Below are 15,839 nucleotides of genomic sequence, written 5' to 3'. Positions count from 1 at the left end.
GAGTGCATAATGAGTAGTACTCATGAGTGAAAAATGAGTAGTACTCATGAGTAGTACTCATGAGCTGTGGTACTCATTCAGTACTCATGAGTACAGATTCAGTACTCATGAGTACAGATTGAGTACGAAAACTCGTGAGGACAAATGAGTTTGAGTACAAGTGAGTACGATTACAAATGAGTATTTGATGAGTGAATACGAGTGATTTTGTGAACAGACGAAGTTTTTGAGTCTGAGTTTGATTGAGTACAGCGTGAATGGAAAAAAATTGTGATTGAGTTTGAGTGAGTACTTTCTGTTTTGCCGACCTATGGGTGAATGGTCCCCGCCGTGCCGCTGCTGCGATGGTGCGCAGTGGAAAACTAGAACTGTGTGAACTGTTCACAAACTGCGGCGATCTGTTCAGGCTCGTAACGGGTAACGCCACTGCAATGCTGGCTGGGAAATGCTGACGCTAATGCAGGGCTACCAGAAACAGTACATTCAGTGCGCCCCGCTAAGCATCATGCTGTCCGCAGCCTCGCTACTTTTTTCATTTCTGGTTTAAGTTTCGCTCTAAGGCCGTTTTTTTTTAAGGCAATGAATGCCTTAAAAATACGGCGTGTTCAGAACTACGGGAATTATAACACGCCCTTATACTAACTGTTAAGGTGTATAAGGTAATATGAATAAAAAAAACTAGCAAGTACAATTTTTAGCCGAATTTTTATTTATTGTGCTTAGAGGAATAGGCTTTCAGATATTGATTCTGTACAGCCTCAGTATTCTAGGTGGTGCAAACACTGAAGTGGAGCGCCCAGAACAAGATGAGAATGCACTCCTCAGCACACCACAGCCTGTTCACACAGGGCCCCGCCAAGACGACACAGGTACTGTTTGACAAGTGTTCATTTATTCAACCAGAAGGAAGATTTGGATCGCAACCTTAGTATTTTGTTGATGCCTTGTTGCAGTGAGCACTTGCTTGCATCACAACGTATTGCTTTTCAGACTACAATGTCTGACGTGTGTGCAGGTGAAGTTTGTGGTGCAGGTGCCGGAAATGGCGTATTGCATAGCAGGAACACGGACGAAAATGGCCTGCTCAGCACGACTGGTATTTAATTTGTTACCTCATTATAACATTTGTCTTCCTCACATTCTCTAGCTGTGCTATACTTAGGGTGATTGAACTTGTCCAAATTTCTCGGTTGCTTTTTCTGTGCAGGAGAGCCCAGTGACGAGGTGTCTGCTGCACCCCCGGTGCATTGTCCAAGTGCTGCTACTTCAGGTGAGTGCGATTCTCCTCTTCCTGCTTGGAATTGAGTAGCCGGCATATTACTATTAACCCACATAACGTATACTAGGCCCATAGCACCAGGAAAAAGTAAATTCATTCATCAGGCCACTGTTTTTGCTGTGTGTGTTAGCACGCTTAATTCAGGAATAATAAATTTTAGCATAAAAAACAAGCTTTAGAGAATTCTAGCGCAATATTATTTTCGGAATGCATTAATAGCTTCTGTATGTTTGTCTTTTTCCAATGTGTAGATGTTGCTGATTGTCGTTGCCAGAACTGCAATTGTGGGCAGATCAAGCTGTCGGAGGAAAAAATTGCCCAGCTATAAAGTGCAATCATCATGCTAAAAGAGAAGAACCGAAGGCTTGAGGGACGACTTCACCACGCCGAGTCGCGACTCCTTAACCTGAGCATACTCCAAAGTTGTTCCAAGTGTCGCTCATACACCGGCCTTCCGAACATTAAGGTATTTGAGTCTCTGTTCAAGCACTTGGAACCCTGTGCCAGGAACATTACGTACTGGGGCTCTGACGACAAAAAGCAAGGCGAGACACGTGGTCGGCCAAAAGAAATTGACCTCAGAAAGGAATTTTTCATGGTGTTGGTCCGCATGAGGACTGGGATGTCAACCGAAGAGGTTGCGAGAAATTTCATGCACTCTGGAAGTCAAGTCAGCAGAATATTTTCGACATGGATCAACTTTCTCCAAAGGGAACTACGAAGGCTGACTAATATTCTTCCGAAAGAAGATATGGAGCAACATCTTCCCAAATCTTTTAAAGGGTTTGAAGATACTCCTCTTGTGCTTGATGCGACTGAAGTTCGCATTCAGAGGTCCTCTTTGTTGAAAGCACAGCGTCAGACCTTCTCTAGATCTAAGCATTACAACACCTACAAGACACTTCTTGGCTGCACCCCGGACGGCTATGTTGCTTTTGTGTCTCGGCTCTGGTACAAAGCCATCCTAGAGAGCAGTGGACTCGTGGATCTGCAGGAGGAAGGAGACGCGATAATGGTTGATAAAGTTTTTACGTTTCCTCACCTGCGATCAGGTATAATGGTTCACCGACCCCCCTTTCATGAACGGCACGAAAGGCAAATGCCTGCGGAGGCAGTTTACGAGACGCGCAAGATTGCAAGTGCTAGGGTGCATGTTGAACGAGCGATAGGTCGAGTTACGACCTTCAGAATATTAAAGGGAGCCTTTCCCATTACAATGCTCGACATTGCTGAACAGGTGTTCCAAGTGTGCTGCTTCCTCGCGAACTTCAAGCCGCCTTTAATAAAAGTAGCAGAATGATGCAAGAGAGTGTAATGCGTCAACAATAAAGTACACCATTTATGCTTGTGTTTGAAACGTTTCACACCAGCTTCTTTATTTTCAACTTCAAACTGACCGCTGGTTGGCTCACGAGGAAGCCACTGCGGACTTTTTAAATGAGACATATGCTCCAGACGTGTACAGAACACCGAGCCTCCTTATTCTTTGTGTCAGAAGCTCGGGAATGAACGCATGAAGCATAAAGTGATGCAATGCAGGCAGCATTTCGTTTTGCCAGAAGCTTTGATTAAAGGAAATGCGCTCGACATGAATGTGTGTAGGACTTCCATCTTCCCCGTCCGTCCATATGGCAAAGTTGCACCACATGTAGCATGTCACAACCATCGGCCCTTGTACTTGGTAATAGTACTCTTTTGTCTTCAAAGATGCCACGCCATCTTTCAGAGCACAGCAAAACTTCCTGTCCTTGCAGGCGTCCTGTACAGTTATTCCTTTCTTGGATGGCAGGCATGACTTTTATCAATACTCACTAGCCTGTCAGGTGATTCCGCTAGTAATGGGTGCTCTTTGTGAACACATAGTCTAGTTTCAAAAACATCGACTTCTACATCCATGATTCTCATTTGTGAGACATAGGCTGCCACAGCGTCTTTCTCATGGTCACGGCCATAAACCATAGCCTCTGACACCGCTCTCTCACGGGTAGAGCAGCGTTTTCAGCAGGCCAACAGGCTTTGTACAAGAGCAAATTCTCTTGAAGGCTAAAGCTGTCAGTCGTCTTGTCCTCTCAACGAACCACTGCTTATTATTAGCTTGGCTCATTGTGGCTGCACAGATTTCTGGTATTTGCCTCTCTGGCAGTGGCTTCGGGGATGCAAAGTAGTTTTGTATTATTTCTTGTGAAGGCTCACTCCACAGGTCGTCGGTATCCTGCAGTTCCACCTGCGCATCAGGTGCCTCTTCGGCTGCTGGTGGGTGCGTATCGCTCTGACTAAGGTATCTCAAAGCATGCAATGCTGGGAATCGAGCTTTCAGGTCATCTTTGAGTGTTTTGATGCTGTCGGGGGGTACGGTCCCAGCTTCTCGCAGGGGTTGTACTGCCTTGGGCGTGCTGGAGGCATTGGCTTGTTGATGACGGGCCGTCTGAATCCTATCTCTGTTAGAGGAAGTCGCGGTGCTGGCTTCTCGGCTGTAAAAGAAATAAAGCACTGTTTATGCAATATCCAGCGTTCATGCAAAGCAAGTATCGCACACCCTTGCTCTTGTTAAACTGAAACCAATAAATGGTGAAAATGACTGCTGTTTCATGCTGTCGTGGATTTTTCATGATGCGCATGCTTCCACTCGTGGACTCACACTAGTCCATTTGACAGCACAAGCATTTTTGCTTAGATGCAAAAAAACTTGCACAAATAAAAATAAACATCACTTGAAGTTCAATAATACTGCTAGAAAAACACATTTTTAACACAGAGTGGCTGATGTGCATACGTGATTGCATGGAGTAAAATATAGAAATGACGTGCAATGCATGAACCAAACATTATAGGGGTATTTGGTGCAAGACTGATGCATGTGGTAAAACAGGTCGCACCTTCTGCAGGCACAGTTCACGCGCATGGGACATCAGTGCACCATACTCCGCTCTCGTCGTCTCCTTTTATCTCGGCAGCAGCAAAAAGAACGGCAGCGACGTGTTGGCAGCTCTCGCTGAGTCTGAAATCAAGAACTCACAATGAGGCATTCTGACGAGACATACTGCAATATTACGCTCTGAAAATGGTAAAACAAGGAATTACGCTGGGATTTTTCATGTGTGGCTTCACCTAAAGCTGCACTTTTCCGTGCACATGAAGCAGAAATCGCCCTGGTAGGATTGCAAAATCTCTGATCTGTAGTACTGATTAAAAAAAATAAAGGCGGCCCTCATTCAAATCCAGTCACCGTACTTGCTAGCATACTTCTAGAAAACAACTCCGCCACCGCAAATGAGAGCGAGTTACCCCGACAGCTAGGGCCGCAATCCAGCTCGTTTTCTCAAGTACAGAACATACTTCCAGTGAAAGTGACCGCAGAAGAAAGTTGCACAAGTGATCGCGGTGAATGAAATAAAAAGAAAGTAGGAAAGGATGTAGCCATTCTCAACAGCTAACATAACGTATGTTGCTTAGGGTGAATACCTTACGAGAGCGACTGCAAAAAAGGTACAAGTATACTTGCCCTGCCACAGAATCGCAGTGAGCTCCCACAATGAGGCCAGGCGCCCGCTTAAACCAGGCCGACACGACGTACACCTCACTCTTTATCAATGGCACACACGCCGCTTGTACAAGGCTGAGTTCGGCGTCGTCTGTATTCGAGTTCACCATAAGGTTGTGAACGTGTCCCTCGTCTTTGAAGAGTCTGCGTCGGTGCTCCAGACTGATAGTCGGCGTTGTCGAGTGCAAATACTGCCACACGGCGTCCTCGGTAATGTTGCTCGTTGAGACTTCTGCCACGCACCCAGTAGGGCAGAGTGGAAACGGAATAAAATCTTCCTCAATCATTGCCAACAACGCAGTGGTAATCTCACAAAAGCACAAAGCGCCACAACCATAACCCGGCACAGCGCCGACCAAGGCTTTGCTTGGTTTTGTTTTGAAACCGCGCACTCTCGCACCCAAAACGTCGCGTTGGTTCAACTTTTTACCACGGGCGGCGCGCACTATTTTGCAAGTCGTGTATTGTGAGGAGCGTCACTCATGTGGGGGTAATTTACAAAGGTTCACTCTAACACGCCTTAGTGTCTGCTGTGTCACTTCGTTGCTTGAGAAGACAAGCTTGCGAGGACTGCCGGCGATATGGAATAAAGCCGCCACCGCCTATCTTCAAACACCTTCTCTCCATGTCCGTAGTGGCTGCTGCCCATATGAACTCGCCGTCAGCTGGCCATATCATGTTATGCGAGACATTGCTGGGCAGATCGGCTCCTTTTGACCGTATATGATTCCTAAATTAAAAACAACCAAATGTACGAAACATTTTACCATGCCTAGCGTATAACTAGGCTCTTGTTCACGAGTGCTGTTATACTTTCACTGAACGGTGTTTTGTTTGAGTGAGAGATAAAACAACCGCCAACTAATAATAATAATGGTAGCTTCATTTGCACAATAAGGTGGTTTTCTAGAGGAGGACAAGGCGAAGCCGAAAGTTAATCCCGAATGTAGGTGCAGAAATCTGTATGCGTGTGTGCGATTGGTGCATGCTCCTTCGATCGCTGAAACACGCAATCTGAAATTTTCGAGAATATATTTGATGCTTTGCATGACACCTTTCTTAAACTGGGTGGATCAGCGACGTTGTTTTATTACGTCTACTTGTACCTCTGCTCTCATATTGCCCATGTATATCCCTGGACAGAGGAGGAAGGGAGGGAGTAAACTTGATTCATGTGAGATGGGCACCCGTGTGGTGGGGCGTTACGAAAAATTATTCTGTCCTTCCCTGGGTGCCTTCAAAAACGAATGGAAACGGCCACTTCTGTTCACGCCCAATTATCAGGACTACCCCGTGCCTGCAGGTGGTTTTGCCTGAACTGCGTGGGGGTTTGGCCGGAAATCTGTCTGTCAAGAGAAACCGCCTAGGAAGCATGTTGAGGTAACACACATATGCGCTTTCTTGGGTTGCAATGGGACCGTCATGTATTTTGTGCAAGGCGAAGTTGACGAAGGATATACGTCTTCCTTGGAAAGTAAATTAATTTGTGTGTACCTATAAATTGTTATTGCCCCTCATTAGTTCATTCATAGTGGTTAATTTTGAAACAGCTGCCAAACATAACTGTTGCAGGTGAATCAGACTGCCTAGCATGAGACTATCAATCGCTAATATAGAGTATTCAGACACTTAATGTGTATTGCATATGACAGTCATTAAGAAAGCGGACAATAAATTTAACTCTCAATTTTATTATTTGCGACAGTTTTATCTGCACGTATCGGTTCAGCCAGTGCCACCTGGAGACGTTCTTCAGCTGTTTACACCAGATAAAAGGAAGGAAGGCGATATGCGACTGCGATACGCGATAGAAGGAAGTAATTCGATATGTGTAGCACAGCCCTATCATTTATGCTAACATCAAACCGGTGGCCGCAAAGGTGTCACACCACACCTTGTAGATTTTCCACGCTTCCATTCCTGCATGCTCACAGCAACAAGGATGATGACGAAGATGCATTACCGAAGCTGGGTGCCAGTAATGCTGTAGCTGATTATGAATGTTCTGGCTAATGCCCATTCAGATTGTGGCCACCAGCATTGCTATTTTCATCAAAAATAATGGGCCATCACAATGCCATCAGCTCGTGTATCATGTGCTTCACACCATATAACATTCCATGTCGCAATTCCGGCAACGAAAAAAAGAAATTTGACATTGCCAGCCTTACCTTCTCATCCTTACACCGGTTTTGCTTCAGGCGTGACAAGCTATTTGTGCAATCTGAGCCCAATAAAATCTTCCGTACAAGTTACTTTTCATATGTACATTACTCTCTGGCTGCCAGAACAAGCAAAAATAAACACAGAAAAAGCAAGAGGGTCATGTACAAGCAATTCTCATCCAACAATATTTATTTCACCACCAGTAATACCACCAGACCTCTAGGGTAGTTTGTGATGGTAAGAGGAAGGCTAAGATTACCTAATGTGCGACATTGAAGAAAGGAAGAAACTAGAAGAAAGCTAAGGAGGTTAACCAAGGAAAGAACTGCCCAGCTGGCTGTGCTACATGTGGAAATTGGAACAGGAAACTTTAAAGGAAAAGAAAGGATTGGCATAAAATAATGGAGAAAAAAATTCAGGAGAAAAAAAAAAACATGGCGTGGAAATCGCCAGTACAAAGACAGCAGCATGGGCGAAAAAAAAGAGAGGCATAAAACATGCAGGCAAAACGACAAAATGGGCAAACGAAGGATGCTGCATGCAGGTAACACCCCTTGAGCACCTGTGACTGTTTTTCTCTCTTATTCACTTCAATCTGTTTCTTCAAGGCAAGAACTGATTTGGCTACTTCAGCTCCATCTTGTCTAAAACCACTGAAATATGTCTGATTTTCTGTGTACATGATGTAAATAGGGTACATAATTTGTAATTTTTTTAAAAATTCTCCTGAAGTGTCTGTTCCTTCTTGGCAAGCTTTCGTGACTAACTCCCTCGTAGAATTGCATTTGCTTTGTTCATTTTTTTGCTCTTTTATGCTGCGTCTGCTTGTATTTGTGGCAAGCTTTCGTGACTAACTCCCTCGTAGAATTGCATTTGCTTTGTTCATTTTTTTGCTCTTTTATGCTGCGTCTGCTTGTATTTGTTTATTTCGTTCTTCTCCTATTCTCAAGTGCTTGAGTTATTTTAATAATGATATTGTTTTTTTCTTCAAAAAGGTTTTTTGGCTTTTAGCTCCGTCTGCTTATTGGCTTTAAACCTGCCATAGCTTTGCTGGAAATAGTTAGTTCCTCACACAATTTTTCTCTTTCTTTATTCTGGGAGAGGGGGCATGAAATTTTAACAGGTAACGACCCCTGCAGCGACTAATGAACACTTGCACTACTTTCTTTGTGGTTGGAAGTACTGAAAGCTATAGTTCCACAATTCCTTGAGTGAGTTTCATGGTGCACATAACATAGTAATATTAGGCTTGGGTATTTCACGGTAATTGAATCTAAGCTAATGCAAGGGCCTCTACCTAAAAGTATTTCAACTGGAGAAAAAAGTTGACACACGTGCTCCAGAGGCCTCGTAGACAGGCACAGGCACAGAAAGCGTGTTTGTTGAGCACAAAATGCAGTCACAAGTACGATTTCCATTTACAAGCATTTCTTGGAAGCGCTAGAAAAGCAAGTAGTTGTAAAGAGCACCTCAATAGATTGCGAAAACAATCAGCTGACGCATACAGGGGGGAGGCGTGTGAAACATGTTAAATTAGCGCTGTACTGACGGGACAACCAAGAAAAGACTGCACAGGACTAGCGCTGCATATCAACTGAACTCTTTCACTACACACAAAAGGATATATACACAAACAGCGCATGCGCGTATACGGGGGAAGGCACCAGGAAAAAAATAAGGGGAAAAAGAAATCAGGGGGAAGTGATTTCTTTTTAAAGGAAGAAGGAAAATAAATGAACTGGGGTCATTATTGAGCTCTCATGGCAGCTCACCTGCATTTAACACAGTCCAGAAGCGGGAATACTAGGGTAAATAGGATAGGAGAGAGAAAAGTAAAGATTAGAAAGGTGAGTACAGAGGAGTACAGAAGAGTAGTTCCACTGTGGCCAATTGCGTCGCACACAACACACCACGCACACTGTTGGCTGGCGTAATGCTGCGTCCGGGAGACGAGAAGCCTCGAAGGGAACGGTGAAGCGGGGAGGAGAGCTTGGTGGGACGAAGAGCGAAGTCTTCGGCGGTCCCGATCGCTTTGGAGTTCGCTGGATAGGAGTGCGGCCCACATACTTGTACTCGACTCGACCGCCCACACTGGCAGAGCGAAAGCCGGGCGACATCCAACGGCCCGCGTTGGCAATGAGCCGCCGAAATGAAGCCCCTCCGAAGCACGGGAGCACGAAAAAACACGTCCGCTCAACTGCGAAGCGACGACCGAGCTCCCCTGATGCACCCGCAAAAGCTACCTCTCTGAGCGTACGAAGTACCCACTAATCTACGCGCTACCCTTCTCAGTTGCGGAGAATGAATGCAAAACTGCATCTAACGCGGCAGCACGGCACAAAAGTTCGCTACCTACCACAGGAAAAACTTTACACAATGTTTCTGCACAGCAAAGTTGCCACGGCGCACTCACAGCAACGGTGGCTGCCATGATGGAATGGGTATGTTGCTAGGTGAAAACTCACTACTGCCGCCAACTCTAGTAGGCAAAAAAACAGCGGGCAACGCTGTGAGGATGGCATCATATCTGCGCCCGGGTGTAGCACGGTTTTAATGCACGGGCTGGCCGGGCAGCTTTTCCTCTAGAGTCAGTAGTATTAACTCTATGGGACAGGCAAGGTCAGCATCATTTGGACTCCCGCTCACTCTGCCCTTGCAGGGAATGACTCTGCACACGAAGCCACTCCAGGCTTTACCGACCGAGCGGACGGCACCTCCAATACAGACCTCACCCCACACCAGGCAGGGACAGGCTAATGTCATACAGTGACATTACAGTCCATTATTGTTTAGGCTAGGCACGCTTCCCACCTGCGAAGCCATCCCTCAGTGAGACATTCAGTGGACTGGCGACTCCTCAGACCCACTTGTCACCAAACCCACTTGTGTAAAGCTATTACTACCCAGGGCGCTACTCCCCCAAGTATCATAGATATCAGGAACACGTGGACCTGGCGTACATGTTATGGCAATGTCCACAGGTGATCACAAATGGCCGCAAAATTACTAAAAGTGAGCAGTGGGAGACCGTGCTGCTCAGCTCCTGCCCGGAAGATCAACTTTGGGCTGTCCAACTGACTGAGGATGCTTACAGAGCCCAAGGGCTCACGGCCGATGACTAAGCATCACCGTTGGCAAACTGAATAAAGTTTATTCTCCCTCTCTCTTCTTTCGTCTTAAGAAAAAGCATTTGTTTCTTCACATTTGAAAGAACAAATGCCATAACAACAATGCCCTGGCCAATGCCAGACATGCAACGCAACAAGAATGTAGACCTCATTTGCTGCAGATGCCAAACGCAGTTGTGCAGCAGCAAAACAGACTAAAAAAGCTTACTATTTCCACAGGTGCATGAAGAAATAGGTTGGCTGAGAAAAGATCACCACACAACTGCTAACACCCAGAACAATTTCGTCAGTGAAGCTAATTTTTGTTTATTTCTGACGACTAAGCATAAGGCAAAGGCCCAAGCCTCGTAAAACCAGCTTGCCACATTTTTCCGCAACTGCTGCAATGGTATGGTAAAAAAAACTGGCATGTTTGCTCTAAGTTGTGCAGCCTGCTGTGGGTTTGCGGTTGCAGGTAGCGTGAACAGCGCAGTTTAGAATTTCTAAGCGGCAACAATGCTGGCCACTCCTTGTGACAACGCATCTGCAAATCAAAGTGTCACCCGGAAAAAATGCTGCTGCTATAGCAGGCTATCAGGAAAAATGAACCATACGTGGCCACCTGAATCACACCTAAAAACTTCAAATAGAGGTGACTTAGGGTGTAAGCACTGGGCTTTCGATTGCGCACAACCGCTTCCTGAGCAGCGACATCGACATCATCTGTTCGGTTGCATTCTGCCACGCGGGCAGTTTGTTTCCAAATGCGAAACGCTGTTGACGGCGTGATGTTGGCAATAATGCTCATGTGGGTGGCATTTTTTCTGCATAACTCCTTGGTTTACACATGCGTCGTCGCAAAGAGTAGCCAGCATTGTTGTCGCTTCGAAATTCTAGACTGCACTGTTCACACTACCTGCAACTGCACGCCCAAAGCAGGCTGCACAATTTAAAGCAAACACGTCTTTTTTTCCGCTGTTCCGAAGTGAAGCTGGGGCAGTGCTTGCACACAGCCCGGACATTATCAATGGTGGGGGTAATAGTACCAAATGTGCAGCGCTTCTTTCATTTCAGGTGGGGACGATGCAGCATCGGTGCTTTCACCTTATACCTCATCAAATGCTTGAAACATCACGTAGTGCTTGAACTGTTCAACAATTAAGCTAGCAGCGTACTTTATGAATGAGCCGAACCTGATCAGCCAACCAGGCTCTACCTGGGCTTTTTCAAGTGCTTTGAGGGGAAAGCGCATAAATGCAACGCCGCTCATCAAGTAATTCGGGGCATCAACCATTTTCGTCGCCTTTTACTCCTGTCAAAACTAGCGTGTTTCATGATAGTTGAGTTCACAGCTTAACCACTTAAACCCCGCACGGGGCACCTTGAGCAATCTTGGTGACGGTACTGGTGATACCGCGGACCCCGAGCCCCCAAACATACGCTGGATTCAACCGTGGCAATGTGTTTATAGGTGGAGGGTTAGAAACCACGAACGGTAGCCGTCGGAGCCCAGGTCAAGCTCCGGCGGATGGGCTCCCTGTCTGTTCACCAGGCAGGGAGCTCCGGGACCTCCTCAGCTATCAGGGTAAAGTTGTGGAAGAAAGTACCCCCGTCCCCTGCTTCTATACATGCTGTATGGTATTATCAAACCCCCCCTCCAAACCTGATCGGTCCCTGAAAAGGGGCCGCACCGAAGTATCATTTCCATCCTTACCAACGATCTCAACCCCAAAGCCAGCCAACTATCCCCGCTTCCTGATCATTCAATCCGTTGAAAAAGAAAAGCCTGTTGCCTCTCTGTCCGTCTGCTTGGTCACAAAGTTCATAGAAGGTATAATAGGAAAATCCTACAAAGCAAAGAAACAGAGAACGGGAGAACTGTTGGTCGAAGTCAATAACCAGCAGCAGGCAACAAATCTCCTGAGCCAGACACGCATTGCAGATCTTGACATCACGGTCACGCCCCACCGAAGCCCGAACAGCTCACAGGGCGTGATCTCAGATACTGACCTCATGACTGAAACTGAAACCGATCTGCTGGAGGGCCTGAAAAGTCAGGGCGTAACAGCAGTTAGGCGCATAACGATACGCAGAGAAGACAAAGAAATTTCTACTAAACATCTCATCTTAACATTTGATCGATCAACATTACCAGAATTCATTAACGCAGGATACATTCGATGTTCGGTTCGGCCATACATTCCTAACCCCCGCCGCTGCTTTAAGTGCCAGCGGTTCGGGCACAGCACCAACTCTTGCCGCGGCCGTCTGACCTGCGCAAAGTGCTCCCAGCATGATCACCCATCGGACAATTGTCCATCATCAACCCTCACCTGCGCCAACTGCCAGGGACCCCATGCCGCCTACTCTCGAAAATGTGAAAAGTTTCAACTAGAAAAGAAAATCATCAACATCAAAGTCACTGAAAACATCACCTTCCCAGAGGCGCGAAAGAGGTTCGCCTCTTTCCCCCTGGGGAGGTACGCCGACGCGGCTCGCCGGGGGGCGGAGCGGCGTCTGGTGTCCACAGAGACCCAGTTCAGCGAGTCTGATCTGGTCCCTCTCCTGCCCCCCCCCCCTGGGGTGCCTCAGGCATCCCAATCCGTTGCCACGCCGCTTGCTGAGGCAGCAGCGGTTGTGGTGACAACCTCTTCTGTGGGGACCGGTGCCGCTCCCGCCTCTGCCTCCCCGTCCTCCAGTGCGTTGGAGGTTGCCGACCGGATGGACACCGGGGGCCCCGCATCGGCTCCCGCCGCCACCGCCCCTCCCGTGCCACCTCTGGTGCCCCGGATGCCCTCGGCGGTGGCAGCTCAAACGAAGGGCTCCCGAAAGGGGGCCAAGTCCGGGGGGCCTGGTCCGCCGGGCACCCTTCTGGCATCCGACGAGGAGATGGATGTCACGCCGTTCCTGCCTGCTACGCAGCGCAAGGAGCGGCCTCCGATGTCCAAGCCGACAGAAAAGCCTAAAAATCCTAGAATAACAGCCCCGAAAGACGACACATGAACAAACACACACACACACACACACTCCAGTTATTCTTAAACTTAAATAATGGGAACAGAAAACATCATCCAATGGAACTGCAGAGTCCTCCTTAAAAATCTTGACGATGTGTATGAGATTCTGCACGCCAGTCAGCCAAGTATCATGTGTCTCCAGGACACCCACCTCAATTCTAAACAAACAAATTTCTTAAATAGGTACATGGTATTCAGAAAGGACAGGGTTGGCTGCACACACTCTTCAGGAGGTGTGGCAATTGTCGCCCGGAAATCATTAGCCTGCCATCCTGTCACTCTGAACACTGTCCTCGAGGCTGTAGCAATCCGTACAATAATATTTAATAGGTTGGTAACGGTATGCTCCATTTACATTCCTCCTGATTTTGCACTTCTGAGCTCTGATTTCGAGGCGCTGGTCGACCAGCTGCCCGAACCATATATTCTAACAGGCGACCTGAATGCGCACAACTCCGCCAGAACGGATGCCCGAGGTCGCCTGATAGAGAAATTCCTTACATCTTCAGGAGCATGCCTTTTCAACAAAAAACAGCCTACATACCATAACTTAGGACACAATACATACTCACATCTTGACTTGGCTATTGGTTCCGCAATTCTCTTTCCATGTCTTGAGTGGGGCGTGGGCACGGACCCATATGGTAGTGACCACTTCCCCACTTCCCTAACTTACATAGGTAAAGGCCCATGCAGTCCATCTTCCCATAACAGGTTTAATGAATCAAAAGCAAACTGGAGTACATTCACAGAAACATCTAAACTACACCACACAACCATAAAACACCTACACGTGGAGGAAGCAGCCCAACTCGTCACGGCACACATACTCGACGCCGCCGAAAAGTCCATTCCCCAGGCCTCCAGTGGGTCCCACAGCCCAAGGAGGCCCTGGTGGAACGAGGACTGCAGGCGGGCGCGAGAGGCCCAGAACAAGGCGTGGGGTGTCCTTCGCCGGTACCCCACGTCAGATAACCTCATTTCTTTTAAACGGGCAAAGGCTCTTGGGAAGTGAGTGCGTCGTGAGGCGAAAAGGGAGAGTTGGCGCACCTTCCTCACTTCCATCAACTCATACACTGACACACACAAAGTCTGGACAAGAATACGAAAACTAAAAAGGCAACAGACACACAGCCTGCCCCTGGTTAGTACAACAGGGGACACACTGGAAGACCAGGCCAACACACTTGCACAACACTTCGAACACGTGTCCAGCTCAGCACACTGCACAAACACTTTCATGAAACACAAAACGTCTGCGGAAAAGAAGTCCCTGCGTGATAACAACAAGTCGCACACTTCTTACAATTCTCCTTTTTCAATTCATGAGCTGAAGGTTGCTCTGAGCACATGTAAGCCTTCAGCTCCAGGTGCAGACAAAATCACATACACTATGATACAACACCTACACCCAGACACTCTTGAAACACTCCTACATCTATACAACAACATCTGGCTTTCGGGGCACATTCCTCGCTCTTGGAGAGAGGCCATAGTAGTGGCTTTCCTGAAGGAAGGAAAGGACCCTTCCTCTCCCGCTAGCTATCGGCCCATCGCCCTCACAAGCTGCCTGTGCAAGCTCCTCGAGAAGATGATAAACAGGAGACTCGTGTACTTTCTTGAGTACGATGGTCTTCTCGAGAGCTGCCAGGCAGGCTTCAGGGCTGGGCGGTCCACCAACGACCAACTAGTTGCGCTCGAGTCCTATATAAAGGACGCCATCATTCACAAACAGTTTAGCACAACGGTGTTTTTTGACCTTGAGAAGGCCTATGACACCGCTTGGCGTTACGGCATCCTCAGTGACCTAAAGTCTTTCGGTGTTTCGGGCCATATGCTCAACACCCTTGCTAGTTATTTGTCCGAAAGAACGTTTCGCGTGAGAGTAGGTGGCACACTCTCAAGAGTTCATGTGCAAGAAAACGGCGTTCCGCAAGGTGGAGTGCTAAGCTGCACTCTGTTCATAGTTAAGATGAACTCCCTTGGGAAGGCATTGCCACCTACAATTTCTTATTCAATGTATGTAGACGACATCCAGGTATCTTTTAAATCATGTAATATGTCCATCTGTGAGCGTCAAGTCCAGCTCGGTGTCAAAAAACTTGCCAGCTGGGCAGACAAGAACGGTTTTAAACTTAACCCAGGAAAAAGCACCTGTGTTGTCTTCTCCAGGAGGCGTGGGATCCATCCGGACCCAGACATTATCCTTAATGGCGTATCGATTCCTGTGAGGAAGGAACACAAGTTTTTAGTTGTGGTGTTGGATGAAAGGCTTACGTTCATCCCTCACATTAAACAATTGAAACATAAATGTCTAAAGGCTCTCAACATTCTTAAAATTTTGTCGCACCAGTCGTATGGAACGGATAAGCAACTCCTGTTACGTATTTTCAGAAGCCTAGTGGGGTCTAGATTGGACTATGCGAGTGTTGTGTATGGGTCAGCCACTAAAACAGCACTTAAAATGCTCGACCCAGTGCTTCACTTGGGGCTTCGCCTCTCTTGTGGCGCATTCCGTACGAGCCCTGTACAGAGTCTTTACGCAGAGTGTGACAAATGGTGCTTATCACACCAGCGAACCTATGTTGACTTGTTATATGCCTCTAAAATTTCATCAATGGACAACCATCCTTTTAAACCTGTTTTTAATGATACATCCACATCAAAGCTCTTTTTAAATCGCCCATCCATTCCTGTTCCCTTCTCGCTCAGAGTAAGGGACGCGGTCA

General features: G+C 47.2%; 1 protein-coding gene across 1 annotated transcript; it reads left to right on the top strand.

Moving 5' to 3' along the window:
- The first annotated feature begins 1,167 nt into the window (after positions 1 to 1,167).
- LOC144167059 (uncharacterized) lies at positions 1,168 to 3,885 on the top strand. Its single transcript, XM_077696449.1, has 2 exons — positions 1,168 to 1,270; positions 1,531 to 3,885. Exon 2 carries the CDS (start codon positions 1,620 to 1,622, stop codon positions 2,577 to 2,579), a length of 960 nt encoding a protein of 319 aa, XP_077552575.1. The 5' UTR covers positions 1,168 to 1,270; positions 1,531 to 1,619; the 3' UTR covers positions 2,580 to 3,885.
- Positions 3,886 to 15,839: the final 11,954 nt, after the last annotated feature.

The sequence above is a fragment of the Haemaphysalis longicornis genome, unplaced genomic scaffold (genome assembly GCF_048455015.1).
Source record: "Haemaphysalis longicornis isolate Haplotype H1 unplaced genomic scaffold, Haemaphysalis longicornis Haplotype H1 scaffold_2, whole genome shotgun sequence".
Classification (NCBI taxonomy): Eukaryota; Metazoa; Arthropoda; class Arachnida; order Ixodida; family Ixodidae; genus Haemaphysalis; species Haemaphysalis longicornis.
This window is presented reverse-complemented; position numbering and strand designations above follow the sequence as displayed.